Raw genomic sequence first — 26,163 nt, 5'->3', positions numbered from 1 at the left:
CTGCTTTGCTGCCTCAGGACTTGGATGGCTTGCCATCATTGACACAACCATGAATTCTGTATTGTATCAGAAGATTCTAGAGGAGAATGTCAGACCATCCATCCGTGAGCTGAAGCTGAACCGAAAGTGGGTCATCCAGCAACACAATGATCCTAAACATACAAACAGATCGACAAAAGAATGGCTGCAGATGAAGAAATTCCGTGTTTTAGAATGGCCTCGTCAAAGTCCGGACCTAAACCCCATTGAAATGCTGTGGCAGGACCTGAAGAGAGCTGTCCATGCAAGGAAGCCCTCCAATGTCACAGAGTTGAAGCAGTTCTGTAAGGAGGAATAGGCCAAAATTCCTCAAAACCAATGGGAGAGACTGACCAACAGTTACAGGAAATGCTTAGTTGAAGTCATTGCTGCTCAAGGGGGTGCCAAAGTTACTATACTTTTTCACACATGGATATTGAATGATGAATCATTTGTGGATAAATAAATGAAAAAGTACCATGTTTGTGTCATTTGTTTCATCAGGTTATCTTTATTTATTATTAGGACTTAGATTAAGATCTAATAACATTTTAGGTTTGAAATAGTGAAAATCCTAACGGGTTCACAAACATTTTTCTCAGCACTGTATAATGAAAACAGCAAAGGAACTAGAATGGAGCCCTGTGGAACACCACAGACAACTTCCTAAAATGCTGATTTCCCCAATAGAGACAAACTGAAACCTATCAAAGATTTGAACCAGGATAGGACAAGGTCAGACAGTCCTACAGTGCTTTCAAGACAATTCAGTAGGATGGAATGGTCTAAGGTTTCAAAGGCAGCACTTAGATCTAGAAGAATTAATACTGATGGAAAACCAGAGTCAGAGCTTATCCGCAGATCATTCACAACGCTGACAAGGGCTGGCTTGGTGCAGCACGAAAACCAGACTGAAACTTCTCGAATATACCATTAAGAGTTAGAATTTTTTTGTAATTTAATTGCAACAACTCTCTCCAGAACCTTATCTAAGAATGGTAGGCTGGAGATTGGCCTATAGTTATTGAGGACTTTCGGGTCCAAATTGTATTTCATTAGCATAGGCTTTACCACAGCTACCTTAAGAGCTGAGGGAACGATACCGGAGGAAAGGGAACCATTTATAATTTTTGTAATGTGGGTATTAATAACACCAAGAACATATTTTAATAGTTTTGTAGGAATTGGATCAAGAGAGCATGTAGTAGCTCTCATATGTTGAACTAGCTCTGTCAGTTCCTGTAAGGTAATCAAAGAAAAAGCCCCCATAGTAGCCTTAATCGGTGCAGTTGGTAAAATTGTGCTGGAGTCCTCCTTAATAGAAGGTGTCTGTGGAATGTCATTTCTGATGTCTAGTATTTTATTATTAAAGAAATGTAAGAAGTCATTGCAGCCATGAGAGAAGAAAATGTCAAGGGTAGGACTGTTAGGGGAAGGATTAATTAATTTATCTACGGCAGCAAAAAAAAAATCTACGATTATTTTTATTTTTTTTCAATTAAATTAAAATAATATGATGATCTAGCCAAAGCCAAAGCCTTTGTATATTTAACCAGGTGGCCCTTCCATGCGATGTAATGCACATGTAATTTAGATTCCCACCATCTCTGTTCAATTTTACGACCCTCAATTCATCTTACGAGTTGTATCATTGAACCACGGGGAGCTTTTCTTAAAAGATGCTTTCCGAGTTTTGAATGTTTTGAAGAGTCTTGAAAGTATTAACCAGCTCATCTACTGATGAGGACTCAGAGAGCGATAATGAGCTCAATACATCAGAAAGCTTAACAGCAGTTGAAGAATTAATTCCCTGGGATTTAGAGGTACCATGCACAGTCTTTGCAGATACTGGCAGATTCACCTCATAAAGAATGGCAAGATGATAAAATCTAGGGTTATGACGTTCTTAACAGCTAAACCACGAGAAATTACTCATAGAACCTTTAAAATGTAAAAGGTTGTTCCTCTGAGCTGGAGTCAACAGTACATGTACTTGTCTCATACGATATATGTCAAATGTTTTGGACTGATGTATCTCTTTATTTGATGTAGTTCTTTTGGATATTATAGATATAGCGTGTTACTTTAGCCAAGCTTCCAGTTAATTACATTATTAATTTTATTATTATGTTAGGGAACTTCCACATACACAAATGTAAATGGTCTAAACGTAAGCCTTCATTTAATATGTTCTTAGCAGAATTGACACACTATATGCAATTACTAAATTAAGGAACACAAAAGCAAGTAAACCCTCTGTTTTATTTAAAAATAATTCATCTTTCTAGTTATGTATAACTTTCTAGTTATGTATAACTTTTTCCCTTATATATATACAGTGCCTTGCAAAAGTATTCAGACCCCTGACCAATTCTCTCATATTACTGAATTACAAATGGTACACTGAAATTTCGTTCTGCGATATTTTATTTTAAAACACTTAAACTCAAAATCAATTATTGTAAGGTGACATTGGTTTTATGTTGGGAAATATTTTTAATAAAAATAAAAAACTGAAATATCTTGCTTGCATAAGTATTCAACCCCTGTGCTGTGGAAGCTCCCAATTTGCACCGATGAAAGAAATTGCCCAAACGAGGACACAATTACCTTACCATTCGCCTCCATCTGTGAACCATTAAAGTTGCTGTCACATTTTCTGGATAAAAACCCCACTGTTGAAGGATCATTGGTAAGGCTGCGAATCTGAAGGAAAATGAAGACCAAAGAGCATTCTACAGAAGTTATAGATAAAGTAATACAAATGCATAGATTAAGGAAAGGGTACAAAATAATATCCAAGCGTTTGGATATCCCAGTGAGCACAGTTGGATCAATAATCAGGAAGTGGAACCTGCATCACACCACCCAGGCACTGCCAAGAAAAGGCCGTCCCTCAAAACTCAGCGCTCAAATAAGGAGATTTGTGAGAGAAGCCACAGACTGGCCAACAATCACTTTGAAGGAGCTACAGAGTTCAGTGGCTGGAAGTTGAGTAATGGTGCACCAGTCAACCATATCAAGAGCTCTGCATAACACTGGCCTGTATGGGAGGGTGGCAAGAAAGAAGCCGTTACTCAAAAAGTGCCATCTGAAAGCACGTCTGGAGTTTGCCAGAAAGCATGAGAGTGACCCAGCTGCGATGTGGGAAAAGGTTTTGTGGTCAGATGAGACCAAGATAAAGAGCTTCTTGGCCAAAACTCAAAGCGCTATGTGTGGCGCAAACCTAACACTGCCCATGCCTCAAGACACACCATCCCTACAGTGAAGTATGGTGGTGGCAGCATCATGCTGTGGGGATGCTTCTCATCAGCAGGGACTGGGCATCTTGTTACTGAAGGAAGAATGGATGGAGCAAAATACAGGAAAATACTGCAAGAGAATCTGCTTCAGTCCGCTAAAAAACTGAAGCTTGTGAGGAAATTCACCTTTCAGCAGGATAATGATCCCAAGCACAAGGCCAAAGCAACATTGGAGTGGCTCAAGAACAAAAAATGTGGCCCAGTCAAAGTGCTGATCTCAATCCCTTTGAGAATCTGTGGCATTATTTGAAAATTGCGGTCCACAAGCGTCGTCCAACCAACCTGAACAACCTGGAGCAAATCTGCCAAGAAGAATGGGCCAAAATCACTCTGACACTGTGTGCAAAGCTGGTACATACTTACCCCAAAAGACTTAAAGCTGTTATTGCAGCGAAAGGTGGCTCTACCAAATATTAATTTGTGGGGGTTGAATACTTATGCAAGCAAGATATTTCAGTTTTTTTTCTTAAAAATATTTCCCAAAATAAAACCAATGTCACCTTACAATAATTGATTTTGAGTATATATATATACAAAATATATATAGACACACACACACACACATACATGATATCTATAAATGGGCTTCAGTGAGTTGAGACGTCACAGAAACCCGAGATGGAATTATTTTCCTTTAACTCACTGAAGCCCATCTATTATTTTTTATAATACATAGCTATGTATCTGTGATTAAAAAAGACAATAAATGGGTGTTAAGGTTCAAACTGCAAGTGAATTTAATTAATAATAATAACGTAAATTAAGTCAATATTAAAGAATCTTAGATATAACTTTCTTTTTGATAATTCAGGAATGGTGAATTAAACTGGGTTGATAATGAACATATTTTTAAGGAAAAGGTGTTTCAATGGGGTATGATTTTTATTTTATCTTTTAGTCGCTGTCAGAGTCAAAGATTATTTGCCTCCTTCGCTTGGTTGGTGCTGCTGTCGGTGGAGGATGATTGTAAATCTTCACAGAGACAGATCTGTTAAAAGTGTCTGTCATGGGCTAGCTGATGTGATGACGTCAGGGCAGAATGCAGGAACAAAACACAGAGACAGTACTGCAGGGCAAAAAGACACGCCATGCGCAATTTATTTAAATAACAAAATAAAATAATACACAGAGATAGCACTGCAGGGCAAGAAGACACTGCAGTGTGCACTGTTTACTTAAATAACAAAATAAAACGATTTAATAAAAACAATGCTCACAGAGCAAAATAAAAGTTTAAACAAAACAAATCACAATAGGTCAGGCTGGGCAAACGCCCTCACTGCTCATATATATGCTATATATATATATATATATATATATATGTGTGTGTGTATATGTGTATATATATATATATATATATATTTTTAGTTTAATTTATAATCCACTGCTCACTCTCCTTCCTCCTTTCCAACGCCCACCCCGAGTGCAGAGAGCTGCAGCCTTTTATACAGGTGACTATCTTCCGATTTGCAACAAATTAGTCACTTAACTAATTCATGCTGCAACACCGTACAAAAACAAAACATACGGCTACGCCATTAATACATTTACAAATAAATCATAAAACAAAAATATAAAATAACACAAATGAGACACAGGGGCCGAGGGGGAAACCCCATTCTAAAAATAAATAAACAAAAACATGTACAGGGCTCCTAGCCCTATTACAGTGACTAAAAACCACGAATTGTGGGTGTTGTCAAGTTACTTAAACGAGAAATTCTGTTTGAAAGTGGTGGGAGTGCACAGGAGTCAAATAAGGGTCAAAGGTCAAGTATAATCTTCTAGAGACAATATGCCATTTTGATGTCATTACTGCGGAATTATGCCTTTTTTTCCTAATGACTCAGGATACAAATATATCCTTGTCACAAAGACGGCCGGAGTGGGGGACATCCGACCAGAAACAGGAAAATAAACAAAGAGAGAGATGGATTTTGGTGGAGTTTAATGAGTGAACAGAACAGACAGAAAATAAACAGTTGTAACAAACAAAAAACACAGGACATGGCACAATCGCCAAAACAAAAGAGACAAACAAAACGGACTATCACTAAACAAAACACGGTGAGCTCCTGCTGCTCTGCTCCTGCCGGTGGAGGTGGCGGAGCGAGAGGCAGCTCCTGCTGCTCTGCTCCTGTCGGTGGAGGTGGTGGAGGCGTGTAGTCTCCTGCTGGTGAAAGTGGCAGAGTTCGAGGCAGTTTCTGCTGCTCTGATCCTGCCGGTGGAGGCAGAGGTAGCTCCTGCTGCTCTGCTCCTGCCGGTGGTAGTGGCGGAGGCGTGTAGTCTCCTGGCGACGGAGGTGGGGGCGGCCTGTAGTCTCCTAGTGGCGGAGGTGGGAGTGGTGTGTAGTCTACCCTTGTTACAGGGGACTGGTGCAGCTCTCCCTCACTTGCAGGGGACTGGTGTGGCTCTCCCTCCTGCTCTGGAGACAGTGGTGGGACCTCTCCCTCTGGCGCTGGAGACGGCAGCAACGGCTCCTCTCCCTCTGGTGTTGGATGTGAAACTAGCAGGCATTCTTCCTCTGCTGGTGGAGATGGGAGCTGCAGGTCGTCTCCCTTCAGCCCATTGAGGATGCAGGTAGGCATGGCTCCTCCCACTTGGAATGCAACCTGCTGGGGCAGTCCCATATCAGCAGCCAAGTAGTTTATCACCACGGCTTCACAAAGAGCACTGGGTAGAAATGTTGTTCCCAGCGTTCAACGTTCCCCATCTCTGGCCTACAGCAGGTCAACAACCAGTGGGAGGTCCTCCCCGCTCCACTCCGGGTCGGACACCCAGTCCAGCATCTCCTCAGACGACGGGAAAGGCTCTGTTTCCTCCCTCCTGGGCTCTAGTTCCTCCTCCTCCTGCAATCGTTGCTGCCGCTTTCTTCTACTGCTTCTCCCCATTTCTTTCTTTATTTTTATTTTATTTTTTTGTAATCCAAAAACACTCTCTTTTTTTATTCCAACACACACAAAAAAACAAACGTCTCCCCCCCCCCCAAAAAAAACTGCGGTCCCTGCTCTGGTCGGCGTCTAGGTAGCGTTGGTAATCTCACGATGACACCACGTGTCACAAAGACAGCCGGAGTGGGGGACGTCCGACCAGAAACAGGAAAATAAACAAAGAGAGAGATGGATTTTGGTGGAGCTGAGCGAATGGCTTCGCTCAGCATTTAATGAGTGAACAGAACAGACAGAAAATAAACGGTTGTAACAAACAAAAAACACAGGACACGGCACAATCGCCAAAACAAAAGAGACAAACAAAACGGACTATCACTAAACAAAACACGGTGAGCAGATATTTCAACTAACGATTATTATTCTTCTTATTATTGTTTTTATTACCTCCGTCTCCAATCCCGTTCTCCACTCACCGAACACACAACCTCGAGAATGTGAAAACATGCAGCTTTTATGCAGCTGTACCGAGACTCGACTGCTAATCAATCATTCAGTTGGAGTCTCGGTACAACTGCACGTGAATTAATAAAGTGCAATTCCCCGTGCTCACATATTACATTTTACTTGCACGTGAAGTGCTGTGCAATCCTCGTGCCTAAATATACATTTTAAACACTTGTGAAACACAGACCCGTTTATATCCTGTGTACCAATGACTATACACCAACATTTAACACACCACACACAACATATAACAGAAAATACACACAGGGGCAGGCACTTTGTCACAATCCTTCATATATGTATTACACATATATATCAGGGCTTGAATTTCAGCTTGGGATTGCAAGCGTTGCGCATTTTTCAAGTGCAGGTAAAATCCCACAGAGATATTTGAAGACACCAAGCTGCAGTATTTTTCACATAATTTAGAATGCCTGAAATGCTACAATTTCTAAGGAAGTGCATGTCAATGATGAAAGCACTATGCGCCGCACTCTGACTAATTCTGGTTAAAATATATAAATAAAAAGAAATAGTGCTGGATATTTTAAGTGCCACAAGACTTTATTCTCTCGTACGTAATTCTCTGCCGCTACCTTCAAGGATTACAGAAACTCAGTACACTGCAGTAAGTAAACAGTTTTTGAAGAAAAATTATATTAAGTCTATCTAGGTGTTGTTTTGCAAGCGGTGACCTTTGCTTTAACTGTTAAGCCCCATTCATTTTGGGGTGCCAGCGCACCGAAGGCTACGCACATATTACTCAGGCACCCTAAAAGCCACCTACCATGGCTTGTTTAAAAGTACAGACTCCGGGCTTTCCAAAGACGTATTCAGTGTGTTTATGTGGTACTCCAGCGGAACTACGACTGCCTGAATTTAAGCCTCTCATCATGTGACACAGTTCATAGCTTAGGGTTTGCTGAGTGTATTGCTCCGTTTTGGGGCGGTATCGTTGAAAAGCTTGTTAGATCAGCATTGACCAAACATGATTATTTTGGAAAGATGTTTTTTTTGTTTGTTTGTTTTTTACATACACTCTCATCTCAACCACATATAGTATGCCTATCATGTGGCAACTTACATAATATGAGAGGACATTTTGTGGCCTTTCATTTGATATGTTACATGCATGCAGTACAAACTATCCAGTAGTTAAACACACATAAATGAAAACGGTGAAAAACATGCGGAAATACGGCTGAGTATAAAAAGTTAAAAAAAAGAAATGGCACGCTGGTTAAAAAGAAAAGCACTCTTTTCTTCTGCTGCAGCAAACACTTCACATCAGACAATAGCAAAAGCAATGGAGAGTGCTCTGTCTTACAGTAAGGAACAGCTGTTGGCTCTCCTGAAAGCAGCTTATTTTAAAGCACCACCAGTGTGAATGATGATGCAGTAAAACATATATAGTTTATTTATATGCAAAAGTGCCCTTTCTTTTGCCATCTCCCCAGCATACAAAAATGAAATTTAAGCCCCGATACATATAGTGTAGCATGCATGGGGGAGGCAGCAGCAGGGCTGGTAGGTGATGTAATCACACACACAGTCATGAGCCCGATATACAATCCTTACAAAGGAGCCGGCTCTTTTGTACAGCAGTATCAGTGCTATGCTTTAGTGCGAGAGGTCCCGGGTTCGCGCCTGCCCTCTGTCTGTGTGTGGATTACCTCGCCCTGTGTGATGCACCTGCCTGCGTTAACCAAGATCGTTACATATTATAATATATATATGGGCTTCAGTGAGTTACAGGAAAATGATTCCATTTAGAGTTTCTGTGATGCTGTGGTGTCATAAATTACGAGAATGAAGGTTGACTAATTTATAAACTGTCACAGAAACCCAAGATATAATTGTTTTCCTGTAACTCACTGAAGAGGTTCATCTTATTTTTTCATAATATATGGATACCCTTGTGATGCTAATATTAAAGAAGACAAGGTTGAGCAGTACAGTTGGGTTATTTTAAACACAGTGTTTCAGTGCTGTACAGATGTTCTATGTTATTATCTGTTAGTGCTTCAGCTTTATTTGGATGACTGCCTTTACCTTGTTTTAATTTTATGTTCTTCTCCAGTTTCTCCGAGATACAAATGTACATGCATTACTTTTTTTTTTAATGTATTCTCATTTTGTTGATCATTAATCAACATTTCTGTGCTGTGGGTCTTGTCGAGTGACTGAAAACGAGACATTTTGTATTTGAATTGAAAGTGATGGTCTCGGGGAGTTGCATGGGTCAAAGTTTAAGTATATTTCCCTCTAGAGGAATGGTGATCTCCTTGCAGTGATGACAATGGCACTAACAACATGATACGGAAAAAAACTTCACCGAGTCCTACGTTTATATGGGAATAGGTGGTGTGTGTGTGTGTGTGTGTGTCTATCTATCTATCTATCTATCTATCTATCTATCTATCTATCTATATATATATATATATATATAAATAATATTTTTTTTTTGACCCCTGGCAACCAACCATTATAAATGTGTTGCAGGGATGGAAATAAGACTCCCATTGTATAGTGGTTTGATCCATTTCTGGTTTTAGGCTGAGGTTAATAAGACACACTGGAGCTTGTTACCTATGCACTGTGGCTAATCATGCTCGTAGTAAACCATGAAATGGATTAAACTGCTATGCCGTTTTTTTTTTTTTTTTTTTTTTTTTTTACTTGTCTCATGCTATTCAATGTAAATATGTTGTTGTGTTAATAAAGTTTAAAAAGAAAAAAGTATTACAAATACAGTATTCAGAACAGGCGCCTGAAGGAGTTGAGAACGACTACTGCTGTACCGTATACAATGTCTGAGGATTGTTGTAAAATGGTGGATCATGGAGCGACGTGATCAGATGAATCAAGGCACACTGATATCTGGAGCTCTGAAATTGGTCAAGGAGAACTTCAGACTTCAAAACGAAGCACACAAACCCCATGCTAAAAACTTCCGCAGGCACGGGCTCCATATTTTCCGGGTTGTAAAAATAAAATACGGTTCATGGTGGGATAATGTCATATTAGTCCCACAGTCCACTGCGCTGCAACTGTACAAAACTATTTTGTTTGTACGCACTGAGCCCGACTAAACATGAAACGGTATTTAGTGTGGACGCTTTGAGCTGTATCAATAAAAACGATTTTGAGATCGGTTATGTAGTGTGAACAGGGTCTTTTTTGCCATGTTTGATTTGATGTTACACGTACCATTGGCTTAAGTTTACAAGCTAAATTGACCAAATCCACGTAACTAAACTACACGTTCACGTTTCATATCTTTAGAATATAACCTATTCATATATTTAACAGACATCGTAATATAGTGTTTACTATTGCATACAGTAATAATAATGGTGTGTGCGTGTGTATAGGATAATCTCCAAGCAGATGGCAAATACCGTACTTAATCTCCAATCGTCTAGCGTGCAGCATAACATAAAAAAAAAAATTTAAAATCAGTAAAACGTTACCTAATAATATGTCATTCCAGCCGTTCAGGGGATGTCTGGCTAAGCCAATGGCTTTGGTTTTAAAAGATTAAAAAAAAAGTTATTATAGTTATATAATAAACGCATCTACACTCCTCTCCATTTTGAGTTTACCAAACAGTTCCGTGGTTTCTGACAGGTCGTTACAAGGAAATTATTCCCATGTGATCGGAGACGATCAGGAAATGAGGGAAAGTTGCAAAACACTGTTCATGTCACGCAGACTTTTGAGAGTTTGCGCAGGTCCCACGTCAAACGGCACTGGTCTGTGCGCATACCCCTGTTCGGCAAACTGCGTGAACGCAGCCGGGTCTGCTAGCAGAGGTCACGCATCCACTGAGCGAAGAGTCTGCGCATCCGGCACAGACTCTGGCTGCGTTCACGGAGATCATAATGCGCGGATACTGGGCAGAATCTGACCAATTTAGCCAATGGGCACGTTCACGGAGATCATTCTTAAAAGACAGTTGGCTAAATTGGTCAAATTCTGCACAAAACATGCGCAGAATAATCTCCGTGAACTCACCCTCTAAAAGGGGCTGCGGTGGAGCAGACCCGTCTTCAAAACAATGGACGAGCGCTACCAAGTGCAAGAGGAGTTTAGAGAACGACATGCCGCTGTTAGCAACGTGTACTGCCACCTAGGATGGGGGTGTGAATAACACAGAAAAGGAGCTTGTATAAATGACAACACGGTATTGCGAATGACAAAGACATATGTTAAACCATCTTGAAGTTACTGAAGTAACTCTTTGCATAATTTATTTTCCATTCTAATTATTATGGAACTATGGGATCAAAACTAAAACTAGACATTAATTTCCAAAAAAAAGTGGCAGGTGTAAGCAGGGGGAGGGTACAATGCTATAGTTACGTTTATATATCAAGACATGCTTCTTCGTGAATCTGCTGATTTATAAAATGCATATTTGAAAATATACTTCATATGCTTATTTTCTTTTGTTGGGCTGTGTCTTACTTGATCTGTCATTATAACCCTCGGGGAAATTCAGAAAATTCAACAAAGTCGTCTGACGTTACATGTTTTCTCCGTCTGCTCTGCTGCTACCAGGGAAATCTCCCAAAACTGTCCAAGCGCCGTCTGCATAGACCGGTGACCCTGTCTGCAAACTAGCCGGCAAAGAAGTATGACCAGCGTCAGTGTCTGGCTTCTGCTATGCAAAGCAAAAGTCTTTGAACATTGCCTATTTTGGAACAATAAAAAATAAACCATAGCTGCCATAATGATCATGGCAAATATGTACTTCCCTAAACTATGTGTGTAAAACTGCGGAGAGATTCATGTGTGATCGTTATAGCCCTCCCTTACTGTTGGTGGCGCTGTGGAAAATAGAAACTACACATTAAACGAGCGGTTACCGACATAGTTTCACAAACACTCTTCTCCCCAAGTATACAGTTCGGAGGTTTTTAACCGCCTTAGAGACAAATTCAGTAGATAAAAGTGGAGCTTGAGTTTTTTCATCAATAGTGTTGCAAGGTAAGACAGCATTACGTAAGCCGTGAAACGCGTCGGTAATAGCAGTACACGTTATATTTTCTGGATATATTAAGCTTCTCTCCAGCGCTTCTTAGTTGGGATTTTACATCAACGTCGGTTTTATTACGAGCCATAATTTTGTGTTCACGTCTGATTTCAGAGATTTATAAATATTGTTGTTTTATTACTCGAAAACAATTGTCGGAATAAAGGATTGATTTCTGGTGTGTTTATCTGGTGTCTTGGCGGCCGGCGCTGCCGCCGCTTCGTTTTCCGCGCCAGTGGTCTGGCACCCAATCAAGGCGCAGTGCCTCACACGCACGGATGCCAAGTAGACACACACAGTGATGGGTAACAGTACTGTTTTAAGCATAAAGTGTACGTCATGTAGTGTTTTAAGCTTCCACCTATTTAAGTTAACGACAATGACAAATTACTTGTATGGCATTTTTTTTTAAATACCCGTATTTTATTAAAAATGAAATGCCTAGTTTCACAGACCCGCATTAGCGCTAGTCTTGGACTATCCAATGTTAATTCAGGTAAAGTAAACCAAGATTAGTGCTAATCTGGGTCTGTGAAACCAGCCATTAGTGATTGAAACTAGTACAGTTGTTTCATACATCTTCCCTGTTGTACACTTTCATTTGCTATGTACACACGTGTGACTAGAAACATTTATTTTTATTTTAAAAATTGGCACCTGGGACTAAATTGGGTTGAAATCTTTGCAAGGCGTGCTTTCAGGTCGTGTTGAGAGTAAGGCAAAGAAGCAAGGATCTTTCTTTAACCTAGTCTAGTACTTGAAATCATGTTTTAAAACGAAAATGCGTTTTGCAATCATCTTTTGAGAAGTATTGAAGGGAAGAGCAAGGCAGGCAATATACATGGAATTATTTTGTTCACTACAACCACTATTATGTGGGGACCAGCCCTGAAACTGCCAATGCACAAGGAATGCTCATTAAAATCATTTGAGTTTCTCTTGATGACGGTGAGCCATGTCAGGATAGCAAGATATTTAGTGTGCACAGTCTCCATCTTAGTTGGAGGGTTGGTTTGCAAGATTGTCATTTTTCTGCCAAATTGATGATGTCGCCCACAAGCTTGTGAAAATGGGATTAGATGTAGGATTCATCATGTTTAGTTTCACCCAGACTGCGTTATTGACAGGCAGAGTGGGATTACATTCTGCTCTTAAACCAGTAGTAAATGTGAAGCAGGTTCATGCACTGCATACAACATAAGTAAATACACTTTACAATTTTTAACAATAACTTTTTTTCTTTTCTTTTTTTTTCAGCATTGCTCAAACTGACAATTGAGGGCATTTATTGTTCCTTATGGGCAGTGTCTGAAGATACCATAGGCTAGTGCGTGTAGTGTGAGGTAAGTGCTGGATTGTTGTACCAACCCAGGATGTATGATATGCCCTTCAGTCACTGCGTACCTTGTTAAGTTTCTTATCTATGCATCTGTTTTATAAATCATAATTTTTTGGGGGGTGGGGGTGTTTTTTTGGGGGCAGGGCAACTTCTCAACTCCATAGAATTCACAAAAACTGTTTTTAAACTTTCTTTAGTATTATTAATGGTAAAAAAGAGTTTAATGTGGACAGTGCATTGAAACTGTGTCAGTGTTTACAAATTAATAATGCTAAATGGCAGTATAGCTGAAATTCCATAAACTGGTAGGACTTTAACTTCAGTGACTAATTTTGTAAATGGTAATGAAAATAACTTTCTATTTACTGTTTACTATTCAAGCAGGATCCCTTGGTCTTTACAACTACAGTGAATGTATGTCTATGAATTATCTTGGATTTACAAAAAAAAAAAAAAAGTAGAAGGTCAATTCTTATGACATTTAAAGTATCTTACTCTTTAATGGCATTATTGGCTGTGCCGGCTGCTTGACCCGGTGTATTGCAAGGTATCTCCTAGGTGTGCAAGGTGTCATTAAATGAACAATACAATTTTTGGTTTTTAATTTAATACAGACACAACTTTTCTGTGCAGGAGGGGAATTTCTAAAAACAAACAATAACAAAACACAAACAAACAAATACCTTAGAAAATAATATTCAAATTGTAAGATCAATTGGAGGAAATAAAAAAGGAAAGGAAGATGAATGGTGGAAGTCAGTTTGTGGAAACTCTGAAAAAATTAAACTATCCCAAAGCATCTAAGCTCAATGGGGATGACTTTGACTGGCTCTTTGAGACTGTGGAGGACATGTCATTCTTGCATTGGTTCTGCAGCACTGTGAATAAGCAGAACCTACTGAGTGAAGAGGAGATAAAAGCATTCAAAGCTCTCAAAGACTCTGGAAAACCCATATTAGACGAGGACGCCCTGGGTGAGGTTCTGAAAACATGTCAAAGCACAGAGTCGAAGCAGTCAGCCCTCCTGGAAGAACTGGAGTTGGAGAAGCTGGAGGAAGAGCTTCAAGCGCTGAAGAAAACCAAAAACCTGAAGATCCAGAGGCGCAACAAGCTTCAGATGATGGGCACTGCAAGCAGGAACGCTTCTCTGAGGCTTACTGGCGAAGAGCAGGAGGCCGCCAAGGGTCTCAAGGCAGCAATGGAGATGCTGGGTGCAGAGAATGCCAAAATAAACAGTGAACTCCAGTCTCTCGTGGAAGAAGTGAAGCAACTGACAGTGTTCTTCACCACCAAATCCAAGAGAGCCTCACTGAGCCGGCCACCCGTCTTCCTGTCCCAGCTGGCCCTGGACCATTACCTGCAACTTGAAGAGCAGAACACCAAGACACTGGCTGCTTACACCAAGAAACAGTTCTTCGAAGGGATATCAGACCTAGTGGAGAGCTCAAATGAGGAGAATTTTCAGCTTCTGGACATAAGTGGGAATTTGATCTCCAGGGAGAGCAGCCAGGCTCACGAGGGGCAGCGAGAAGAGATGGCCAGGCTGCAGTTTGCTTACATCGCATCCCAGTACCAGCTGATTCAGAGGAAGTCCAAAGAGCAAAGTGTCAGGGCTGGTCTTCAGTGGATGAAAGAGAATCAGCACTCCCTCCTTAGGTCAAAGGTGAGAGTGTGTGTGTTTGTACTTCTTTACTTTTAGTGTTTTTTTTTGCTTGGAAACAGATATTCTTTCTTTACATTAGATGCCTCAACCCCCACTGTTAGTCATCACGGGGTTGTTATTTTAACCCAAATGACTTATTAATTGGGATAGAATGTATAATTATGTGCTGTATTTGGCAGTGAGGGGACGCTGATTTAAAAAAATATATAGTTTTGGTATGTAAATTGAAAAGCTTTCTTTATATTTAAGTTGAAATGACAAGGCTCCTAAAGCTAATAACAAGTAGGATTTTATTTAAAAATCTCTTGAAGGGGGTTAAAAAAAAAAAGCTTTATGGAATCAACTCTTTTTTTTTTTTATTACAACACCCAATGGACCCCAAGATGAATATTACACAGATGGGCATTCATTTAGTCAGTATAACTTCAGGACTCCAGAAAAAAAAGCCAAGTGTAACGTGTGTCTGTGTGCGTAGTTATCTGGCGATGAAGATGATCTGCAGGCGCGGGGGATGCGGTTGAAGAAGGAGCTGGAGATCGTGGAGCAGCAGGTAGAAGTTCTGAGCAGAGAGAGGCTGCCAGCCGTGGTGCGGGAGAACGCCCAGCTCCTGAACATGCCAGTGGTGAAGGGAGACTTCGACCTGCAGATTGCCCGGCAGGAATACTACACCTCCAGGCAGGACGAGGTGTGCAGCCAGCTCCTTCAGCAGAAAGCCTCCTTTGAGCTGCTGCTGCTGGCCTATGAGATGGAGCTGAGGAAGTACAGGCAGTTCTACCGGCAACTTGGGGACATCACCAAGGGGCTGGAGGACAGCAGGAGGGGGCTGGCTCAGCGGCTGGAGGCCTTCTCTGACCCTAGCCTCTCTCGCACTGTGAAGCAGCGCAGCATTATAGACTCGAAGGACTCCGCTTTCCATAGGTATGTCCATTCAGTGAAGGAGCATTCCACTCTCAACTGGATGTGATGGTCTCGTCCATATGTTGTGCAATGTGTTGTATAATACGTCATAGAAGTTTCATTGTTTGTCACAGATCACTGAAATTTATTTGATCTACTACAGTATTTTAGTTTTTAACTTTTTGCATGGGTTATTTAAGATGGGTTATTAACAGCGTAGCTAATGCAATTAGATGGATTTTACAGTTTTTGGATAAAAAGTTAAATTGAGGAAAATTCAGAAATTAACATTTTCTTAGCAAACTTTTATGAGAAAGCATGTTTTTTTTTTTTTTAATCCTGAAAACAAAGTTGCTCTTATCACTGGAAACAAATGTTGGTATCGGCAGAAGTGTTACTTCGGGGATGCCTGATAAATGTTTTTTAAATATGTGTTTCAATAGTTTGGGTATGTAATGCAGCCCTTGTGGATTTACAAATGCATACACAAACTGCATACAGACATGGGCTGATAACCTTGTCTCTTCCTTTTCATTCCCAGACTTTATCTGATGCTTGAAGGCGAGACTGGGAAGGAGCAGCTGTTCAGAACATATGAAGGCTTGGAGCAGGCAGCTCAGAAATTACGTCAGGATGTCGCTTCAGTGAAGGATCGCTTAGCAGCTTCCAGCCAAGAGCAGTCTTTCCTAACTGCCAAAATGGAGTCTGAATCGGACGTTCTCCGCAATACTAATTACTGTGGGCTTAAGCAGCTCATGCTTACACCACAGGTATGTTTAACAAAACAGGAGCACTTCTTAAACTCACAGGTATGTTAATTCATAAATTTCACTTTTAAGTCACTTTTGAAAACTTTTAAGGTATTGTGAACATTTTATTGTTGATCACAATTTCTGGGGATTGGTAGCACTTTGTTTGCTCTCTTAACCCTCATAAGGACATGTTGGAAAACTGACTTTCGTGGAAACCTATAAAACAACATATAACTAACAACTGGAGTAAATGAATGAGTAAAAATGTGTATATGAACACTATTTTGCTTCTCCTTTAATTCTAGCCATCATTTGGTATAATGTGTTGTTTATGCTATGCAAAGTGGATAAGACTGCCAATGCGTACAGCTGTCTCCTAGCAAGTGGAGGCACTACTGTGTTCTGGACACTGTGGTTTATTCTAGGAACATGTTATCCGGGCACGTCAGATATAATTGGAAAGTCCCAAGCCTCCTATTTCATTTGGTATTTTGACTGTGTTCGTAGCCTTTTGAGGTACCGGCACACCTACCGATTTGCTGAACGTCACAGCACAGGAGCAGTGAATGAGGGGGTGGTAGAAAGTGCGCTTACGGCATGCCTGACATCAGTGGAAAGCACACAGCCGGCGCTTTTAAATGACGTTGAAACCGCTATCTGTTGAAGCAACCAAGTAATAGGCAACAAACGAAACTTAGGAGCTGACTCGTGTCACGTGACTCGAGCCTTATTTTCGGTTTGCTGTAGGATATACGATTTCAGGATATACATCATTGGAAAGCTCCAGATCTGTACTTTCAAACAAGCCTTGAACCAGGAAGGCTATTACGGTGCCTGAGATATTCATGCGAGAAGTTCAGGCCTGCGTCTGGGGTCCATACTAAAAAAATTTGGATAATTCAACCAGGCTCCCTGAACTTGAATTATCCTTCGCATAATGTAACAGGATGGGTGCCTGATAACTACCTAAAACGAAACAAAAATCAAGTCACTAGATATACATAGTAACTGATACTAAAGCATCGTGGGGTCTGAATGGACCACACATTACCTTATGAGGGTTAAGTAATCCCTCCTCACATAATTAACTTTGACCCATTCTGTAATGTTTTAAGCTCCATACACATTTATGGGTTGGTTATCCCCGAATGGGTGTGAACTTTGGATGATGATATTTTGTTAGCAGTCAGTTGCTGTTCTCAGTTGATCTTTTACATTTCTATAAACTAAATATGGCGTGTATATAAGTGTGTGTGCGTGTGTGTATGTATGTATGTATATGTATATATATATATATATATATATATATATATATATATATATATATATATATATATTACACACACAGTAAATTGAATGTGTCTTTCTCAACTTACTTTAATGACATAAAGCTATAATGAAAAAAGAAAGCTGCACAATGGTTGTATGGGTTCACAATTGATGGGTGGCATTGCCATATCGCCTGGTTCCCTGAAATAGAAATGTAACCACTACCTAATGGGTGTTTACTTCGTAAGACCCTGAAACCTGAATATTATATACCAATACTGCTTGGCCGAGCCTGCGACACAGTCATAGCTGCCCCCGAGCGTACAAAAGGACTGCACTCGCAGATCTCACCGTCATTTTTCCTTCAATCCTGCTGCAATCATGGACGCAGCGACCTTGAAGGTTAATGGTTATATTTCAGGGAACAACAGCTGTGATAATAACCTAGCGTTTCCTTTTAAGTATGAAATGTAACCATTACCTAATTGGTATGTATAACAAAGCCATTGCAAGGACAAGATTGCCAAATGACTGGAATGCCACAAGGCTAAGCCGAGGCTGCCTTGTGCGTTACCATTAGGAACCCCAGTAACAAGTAGCTAGGGCGAAAAAATTGAGAGAGAACCTCGCCTCTATGCCTGTGTTGTGAGGGTCGACTGGGAAGCTGCCCTTACCGTTCTAGTTCCAAAGCCAGGGTTTTGAAGATCATTTTGACTGTAGAACCTAGTAAAGGTATGGGGGAGTGGCCCACACTCCCTCATTGCATATGTCTAGGGTGTCTGATTTTCGGGTTTTACCCGATTTCTCTCCCCTGAATGCTTTTTTCTGAATACACCCTGAATAAGCACATACTGTATATGAATAAACGTATGCACAATTGTCTGTGGTTCAAATGCAACAGAGCAGAACTGGCGCCGATGACGGTAAGTATATGTCACCACAACAGTAGAATTTAGGATTAAAGAAATCCCAGGGATACATTTAATTTGATCAGATCTTCTAAGTGGTTATTAGTTTACTGTGTGGCCCAGTTTACCATCTAAATAAACATAAACATGTATTGAAATTCTGCAAGCCTTTTAATCTCATACTTGTCTCTCCAAGTAGTTTATAGTGAACAGAAAACCAGTTACAAGTTCATTCTTAGGATTTCAATCTGTCCTCCTTTAATTTTTTTATTGTATTTCCCCCAGGAGTTGGGTGAAACAATTCTTCAGCTGGAATCCCAGTTGAACACATTGAACCAGCTCATGGTGGAAATTCTTAATGATGTCAAGGGAAAGAAGAAGATCTTAGAAAGAAACAAGCTGCAGCAGATGGAGAGGGAGCTTTACCTTTATTTCTTTCAAGACGAAGATTGCCTAAAGAGCATTGTGGAAGAGTTGGAGAAGAAAGTCAATGCTCTGTCTATTGGCCAAGGAGACTGAAATGTTGGCATTTATTTTGTCTTGTGAAAGGATACATATTTTTTGCCTGTTTTTCAGGGCATATAATTCTAGCATTCCTGTACCTGGGATATCCCTAAGCATGCCAGATTGAACAATGGAAACCACTGTACAGCAAACCTCAGTCAGGCATGCTGGCTTTTCAGAATGCTGCCTCATTCCCAAGGAAAGGTGACTTATTGAGTGACTTTTGACACAAGGATCAGTGCATGGCTTTCTTTAGCAGATACCGTGGGATCTTAAGCATCTGAAAAAGACTCTGTGATCCTTAGTGTGGATGTTGTCACCAGTGGACGAGCCATAGACACCAAGGCCAGTTGTGGAAAACAGGAGGAGCTAAACATTACAAATCTGAACTTTCAAGATTTAAATACATTTTAACATTCAAATTTTAAACCAACAACATAAAACCTTACTATTTGCATTAGTATAACTTGCATTCCATAAATTTGGTAGCAATTTTATATTTTGCTTGACACATCAATAACATATTTGTTTATAGTAGTATGGATGGAATTGACTGATTTGTGTTCAGATTTATTTTGGTTTTGTTTTTTAAATCTCTGAATGTTTCAGTAAATAAATAAAGATTTAACCTGATACCTGTTCTTACACAGGTACATTTCTTTCTTAGTAAAAACATAAACTGCAAAAAAAAAAAAAATAATTGTACAGTTAATTTTTAAAGAATCAACAAAGATTTTAATACAAGCATTTAATAAAACTTTTTTTTTTTTTTTTTTATAAAGTGCATGGTATATTGTGGTTTATGACCTGGTACTACAGATGCTAGAACGCTTATCTCCTTCTCTTCCCAGGAATGACATTAGTTTAGAGAGTAAAATAAGCAGCAGCACAATCCACCTATTTTGGTTTTGGACATTTTGAATGTCTTGGATGAAACTGCAGTGTGTCGCAGAGTATATAAACTGTTGAATAAATGCATTGTCATTGCTGCTAAAGTTAATGTACAGTTTCACACCAAGGCTACTCTACATTAATTGCTAACACACATAATGTTTTAATGTTTGTTGTGCAGGCTGTCAGATTTAATTGAAAGAATATGGAATGTAGAAGCTGGGTAGGATCTGACCTTTATCGAGGACCCCTGTTGGGCACTGCTCAGAAGATAATGTCAGCCATTCATTTTCAGTGTTCAGACAGGACTGCAAGCACCAGGGAGGATAGGCAAAGTGAGTCACGTTGTAGTGTGTCAGGTCAGATGTAAGGATATGTCTCTTTGAAATATGAAGACTCAATAACAAAATTTAAAATCACGCTGTTAGAACTCTTTACAGAAACCTGATAAAAGCCACTTAATCATTGGACCAATTAGTAGCTCATCCTTTTGATCTATTCTTTATTTGTATAATTTTCATAAAACTAATTAGCTTCTGTGCAATATCCTTGCAACACAAGTTCTTATTAACCACATACCATGCTAGTAATATAATTGTAGAATTTTAGAATGAAAAAAACTAAACCGGTACATTTTATGGAGCTGATCGATGTAACCCTCACAATTATTGTTTAATGCTGTACGTGATAGTCATTTGTGAGACACTGCAACTCAATTCTTAATCTGTAACCAAGAACAAAAATATATACACACACACACACACACACACACACACACACACACACATATATACAGGAAGTTATGGATACTATGTACCAAACATTTTTGTAATGCCATAGTGAACACTGATAGAACCCCAAATGGCCTGGCAGGGAAGCTAAGGTGTGAGGATTTGCCATTCCTCCTATACTAAAAAGCATGTCATATGCAGACAGGCTAAAGGAATTGGATCTATTCAGTCTTGAACAAAGAGGACTACACAGTGATCTGATCCAAGCATTCAAAATTCTAAAAGGTATTGACAATGTCAACCCAAGGGACTTTTTCGACCTGAAAAAAGGGGTCACAAATAGAGATTATACAAAGGGGCATTCAGTACAGAAAATAGGAGGCACTTTTTTACACAGAGAATTGTGAGAGTCTGGAACCAACTCCCCAGTAATGTTGTTGAAGCTGACACCCTGGGATCCTTCAAGAAGCTGCTTGATGAGATTTTGGGATCAATAAGCTGCTACCAACCAAGCGAGCAAAATGGGCCGAATGGCCTCCTCTCGTTTGTAAACTTTATGTTCTTACTAGCCATGGTGTATTTCTGTGGATTGAACGGGGTGCATAAACTAGGATCAGGGAAGGGATAAGGCCATACCTGTTATATTAAGTAAGTGATTTAGTTATCTGCAACCAAAATGTTTACTTTAATTAGTCCAGATAAACTTTTCTGTGGAGCACGACCCCCATAGGCAAACAAAAGCAAGAACATCCTTGGTGGGAAGGAAGAGTTAGAGACCAAGCACCAGAAAAGAATAATCAGGTTAGAGAGAAAAATGTTTGACCAGACTGCCCCTGCTGGTATTACTTATCCAATGTAGTTGCACTCAGTTAGGATGAGGTCAGGTGAGGCATGCCTTAATAGTGCCTGTGCAAGAAAGTCTGCAGAGACTTCTGAACAGCTACCACCTTCTCCAATTATTTAGATAGCTGGAAGACATTTATAGGGAAAGCAGTGCAGAACAGTGTCACTATACTGTAGTTCAGTTCTGAGACCTGAAACGATGCTGGAGTATTTGATGTGCATGTTCCAGAATTTGCCTGTTGCCACATGAAAATCGCAATCAACTTCTCTTTTCAGCTTGTTTACTAAATAAACATTGCACTTACAGTAAAACCAGTTATATCCTAATTATAAGTTTCAGGAGTCCATCGGATATGTACACTCAGAGGGAGTCCTTGTACTACATTGTAGTTGCTTTATTTCTGTGGGGGCATTCAAAAATAAAAATGTAGTGTACGTCAGTGTGTGTCTAAAACACCAAAGTATGGTACTGAATGCATATTATACAAAAAAAAATATGTGAAAGTTATTGCAAAACAAAGCACTATAATACAGTATTTGGCCATTTGTAAAATACCATTTCAAAAACAGTTCTTGCTGTGCTTTCTCAGTCGATGCCAAAGTAATCCGACAGTTTTATTTTTTTCAGATTGCACGGTGAGTGTTAACCTAAGACAGAAACAAGAAGAAAGCGTGTATACAAACAGGCTTTGAAGGACGGCGAAACATTCTTGTTTAAGCTTTATAACGGTACATTAATTGTATTAATACCTTGCTTTCTTTTATTTTATTTAACAAAGTTAAACATTTAAACCGTAAAACCAGATTCTTTTTTATTTATTTTTTAATCTGCAACTGAATCCGTTCTTTCCTGCTAAGAGCTGAATTTGCTGTTTTAGACATATAGTAAAATGTGCATTGATCAGTTTCCTTCAGTACCATTCAGTTGGTAATAGCATGTATGAATGACATGTGCCAGAGGTTATTGTAGCTCACAGGATTGGATATGACATGTTCTACTGTGTATGGGTATTTGTGTATATATACTGATCATCAAAAGAAACGTATTACTATTATAACACATTTATTTAAAAAAATAAATAAGGTCTATAAATGATGGACATTGATGAAATGTTTTTGGTTTCTTTTTAATCACTCGATCATTCATCCTTGACCATGACACGCTTGAGTTGATTGGACACTGGATAAAAGCAATAAATAAAATCTTAAAAAAAATAAATAAGTGCCACGTCTGTCAAGAAAGAAGCGCCTTTGTACAGTTGAAACTAGACTAGGGCAGCGTGCTGTGGCTCATCTAACCAAGATCGACAGATCATTTTGCAGCATCTTTGTGATGTCAATTGTTAATTAGCACAATAAAAAGTCACAATTGTTAATTAGCACAATAAAAAGTTAGTCATTTTTCAATCACATCGATCAGTGAATTTTATCCAAATATAAGTGATAAGTTTATCTTTTGATGCTCAAATATAAGTGATAAGTTTCTTTTGATGCTCAGTATATATATAATTATATAATTACATCCATACACACAGAAGATGCATTGAATTAAAAAATATTCGGGCTGTTTTACTTGTATTCCCAGTTTCTATTTCACTTGCAATGAAACCAAGGTATTGCGTTATTTGAGTAACACATGGGAGACCGGAACACCATTGTTTAAAGTTCTGATAGTGTTAGTGCTAAACCTGCCTGGTTTGGTGACATCAGTTTCCGAGTTTTCATTTGGCAGGCTGTCAGACAGCTTATGACAGACAAGGGTCTATGGCTGATATGTTGTAAATGCCTTGGGAAAAAAAAAAAAAAGAAAAAACTGGTTATATGACCAAATGGTTTATTTTTATCTCAACAACTTTTGATGGCTACACTATTCAGTTAGGAGTGATGTAGAAAATACATTTTGTGAAAGTATACGTTTTTAGGAATGTTACACCATCATCCTGATTATTCTGTGAAAGAATGGTATAGAAATAACTGGCCTCTTTTAAGAGACAGGAATCAGCAATACCACAAACACCCACTATTGGCAACTTTTTGCTTTACAGTCGACATACAGTGAATGACTGTTTCAGTAAACAAAAATAAATAAATTGTAATATACTGTAGAACCCCCCCCCCCAAAAAAAAAAAAAACTGGTATTAAAACCTGGAATTTGGTGAAACAGCTATGCAACATTAGTTTTATTTTCATCCCTGCGTTGGCTGAGTTTCTTTTAACTACAGTCAGCCATTGTAAATTGAAACTTCTTTCCAATGCAATGCATGCTCAGGTTAATTTTTTTTTCCCAGAATATTGATATTTATGCTTTTAATAAAGGCTTACTGTCCAATGTACTTAAGCTTTTTATTGCCTTGGGAACCCTTATAGTGTGCATCACATTGATAATAGCTTGTTTATAGTACACAGTGCAGCGCTTAAGATGAAACATTATTTGCAAGTTTACATCTAATCCCTGAATTTGGTTTAAACAGAATAATCTAACCAGTAACCAATGGTGTCTCCTGTTCTCTACCTCACTGGGAGCTGCCAGCATGATTGAATTTGCTGTATATATATAGTATATTCATTCATTGATTCCTTACAGCTAACATTTAATATCTGTCTGTAACAGGGAGAGATCTGTGCTGACTGCTGGCGCATCCACAGGGCTGCAGGAAGAGGGCGGCAGTCGTCCAACAACCACCTGTGAATCATGGCAGTGACACGGGGAGGTGGGAGAGTGGGTGTGTGGACTTTGTGGAGATTGTTAGCCCTATAAATTAACGCTCTGTTGTTTCCTCAGGTCTGCCCTGTTAAACACGCCGAGAGTGCGGAAGCGCTGGTCAACGACCGAGAACCAGTGGGAGAGAAAGAAACGGAGTTTCAGAGCAAGACATTGAGGGCGGGGAACCCTTGGGCAGACCCCTGAGTAGTATATCAGAGCAGGCTAGTGAGCCGGCAGTGTAGGACGGTGATCCGGGTCGCACGGGCAGCGGCGACCGAGATATCGCTGCAAAGTGCAGCACCTTTTCTTTGTAGTTTTTGTTACTGTTTTATTTTCCCTGTTTCTTTGTGCCTTCTGTTTTGAATTATTGTTTCGAAGCACCTGCAAGGGCGCCGGTATTGTGTACCATCGCTTGGTATTCCCGTGGTTCTGTTTACCATCGTTGGTAAATCAGACCACGGACCCACAGCTCCATCTGCGGGATTCAAGAAAAAATAGCACCCTGAAATAAAACTGGGCACCTGTGCGGTGTTGCCAAATTCACCTGTCTGTCTCCTGTGTCAGTGAATTACCCACCACCCTTCAACACTGTCCAATGACTGTCTTCATGCTGTATTTCTTGTAGCAGAAACAGCCTGCTTCTCAACCATCTACTTGCCTGCAAGACTGTAATAAGAAACAGACATTTGAAAAGGAAAGAGAATATTCTACCCCTATAGTGTCCCAATAAGTACAGTGCATTATACTGTGTGTCGGTTGGTATTGTGATTATTTAGGCTGACTTGATGTTATAGATTGTGGAATATGGTAGGATCTCATTATGCTCCTAGGCCTACCAAGGGGTTTTGAGCTGATCGCTTCATTGCTTCTTTCTCAGGACTATTTCCAGTATACTGCTGGTAAAGAAGGAATACTGGGATTTGTATGGCTGTGAATTATTCTTTTTTTTTAAATCGTTTTGTATGGCTATGAATTGTTTTTATTTTATTTTTTTAAATCACTTTGTATATCAGTTTCTGTATCAGACATTAAGACCTGGTGACTTTTTACTAAAGAGGCAGTGTGTCATTGAGGGACAGGCTAATAGTTATAATCTGGTGTACCAGCTGAATTTGAAGGCATGTTTAAGAGTCTTCTGGAGGGCATGGGGTGCGAGTGTTCTCCTTGAACATTTTGAGTTACCAGGATCAGGGCTGGGGTCAATTCCAGTACCCTTTACAATTCCTTTTTAAACGCAATTCCCAATGCCCATAGTTGGAATTGGAATTGAAATTGATATTTTAAAATAATTTTTGTAATCATTGTTCAATTTATTTTGTTTCATTTGACTTAAATTTAAGTAATTTGTTGCCACTGTGAGAAGCTCATTTGAACAGAATACTGTAATTGCAATGATGTGTTGGAATTGATTAAAAGGGAATGGGATTTGGAATTGGGAATTGATTTTAAAAAGGAATTGGAAAATTAATTTGAATTGAAAAACAAGAATTGACCTGAACCTGGCTGTGATGACTGAAAGAGAAAATGAAAAAGAGAATGTAAAAGAGAAGAAGAATACATTAGTTAAGATAACTGTGCTTTTTCTTTTGCCTCACACACAAACACCTACCTTGGAACCCATTTCTCCATAACATGTGGTTTATGTATCAACCACAAATGGAGTAAACCCCTCCCCAAAATGTGGTCCACTTGAGCTGGATTGACCCTATTGTACATAAAGAAATATACAGATATTTATTGGCAATATATATTTTAACTGATAGTGCTATATCTGGGGTAATATAGAAATAGATGAAGGAGCGAGGGTTTGGAATAAGACCTTGGCTACTGTGTCAGCTCCAATTGAAGTAATAAACAAAGCATGTGATCCAAACAGGCACGACAGTGCAGTGCAGATGAATGGGACGC

General features: G+C 39.5%; 2 protein-coding genes across 4 annotated transcripts in view; one reads left to right on the top strand and one right to left on the bottom strand.

Moving 5' to 3' along the window:
- The window catches only part of LOC121325459 (PRELI domain-containing protein 1, mitochondrial-like), a 34,118-nt gene extending 23,723 nt beyond the window's left edge, over window positions 1-10,395 (bottom strand). Inside the window, exon 1 of one of the 2 annotated variants that reach the window (XM_041267952.1) lies at window positions 10,189-10,395. The gene's annotated coding sequence lies outside the window, so the exon portion shown is untranslated. The remainder of the gene's footprint in view (window positions 1-10,188) is intronic. The other variant, XM_041267960.1, reaches the window with a different exon arrangement.
- Window positions 10,396-11,611: 1,216 nt separating this feature from the next.
- On the top strand, window positions 11,612-20,932 carry LOC121325449 (HAUS augmin-like complex subunit 3). Of its 2 annotated transcripts, none has more exons than XM_041267938.1 (6): window positions 11,612-11,707; window positions 13,011-13,096; window positions 13,707-14,755; window positions 15,231-15,673; window positions 16,194-16,422; window positions 18,867-20,932. In XM_041267938.1, the coding sequence occupies exons 3-6, from the start codon at window positions 13,835-13,837 to the stop codon at window positions 19,098-19,100; spliced, it is 1,827 nt and encodes a 608-aa protein (XP_041123872.1). In that variant the 5' UTR covers window positions 11,612-11,707; window positions 13,011-13,096; window positions 13,707-13,834; the 3' UTR covers window positions 19,101-20,932. The 2 variants fall into 2 exon arrangements, with proteins under 2 accessions (XP_041123872.1, XP_041123864.1); XM_041267930.1 differs by having other exon boundaries at window positions 16,194-16,461.
- Window positions 20,933-26,163: the final 5,231 nt, after the last annotated feature.

The sequence above is a fragment of the Polyodon spathula genome, chromosome 1, assembly GCF_017654505.1.
Source record: "Polyodon spathula isolate WHYD16114869_AA chromosome 1, ASM1765450v1, whole genome shotgun sequence".
NCBI lineage: Eukaryota > Metazoa > Chordata > Actinopteri > Acipenseriformes > Polyodontidae > Polyodon > Polyodon spathula.
The sequence above is the reverse complement of the archived record's forward strand: the minus strand, read 5'-3'. Positions and strand labels throughout refer to the sequence as shown.

Bases quoted from the DNA above. Each gene is read 5' to 3' on its own strand.
- LOC121325449 (XM_041267930.1), top strand. From the start codon at position 13,835: ATGAATGGTGGAAGTCAGTTTGTGGAAACTCTGAAAAAATTAAACTAT. The intron at 15,674-16,193 runs GTATGTCCATTC...TTTCATTCCCAG, and splicing joins AAGGACTCCGCTTTCCATAG to ACTTTATCTGATGCTTGAAG. The intron at 16,462-18,866 runs GTATGTTAATTC...TATTTCCCCCAG, and splicing joins AGCACTTCTTAAACTCACAG to GAGTTGGGTGAAACAATTCT.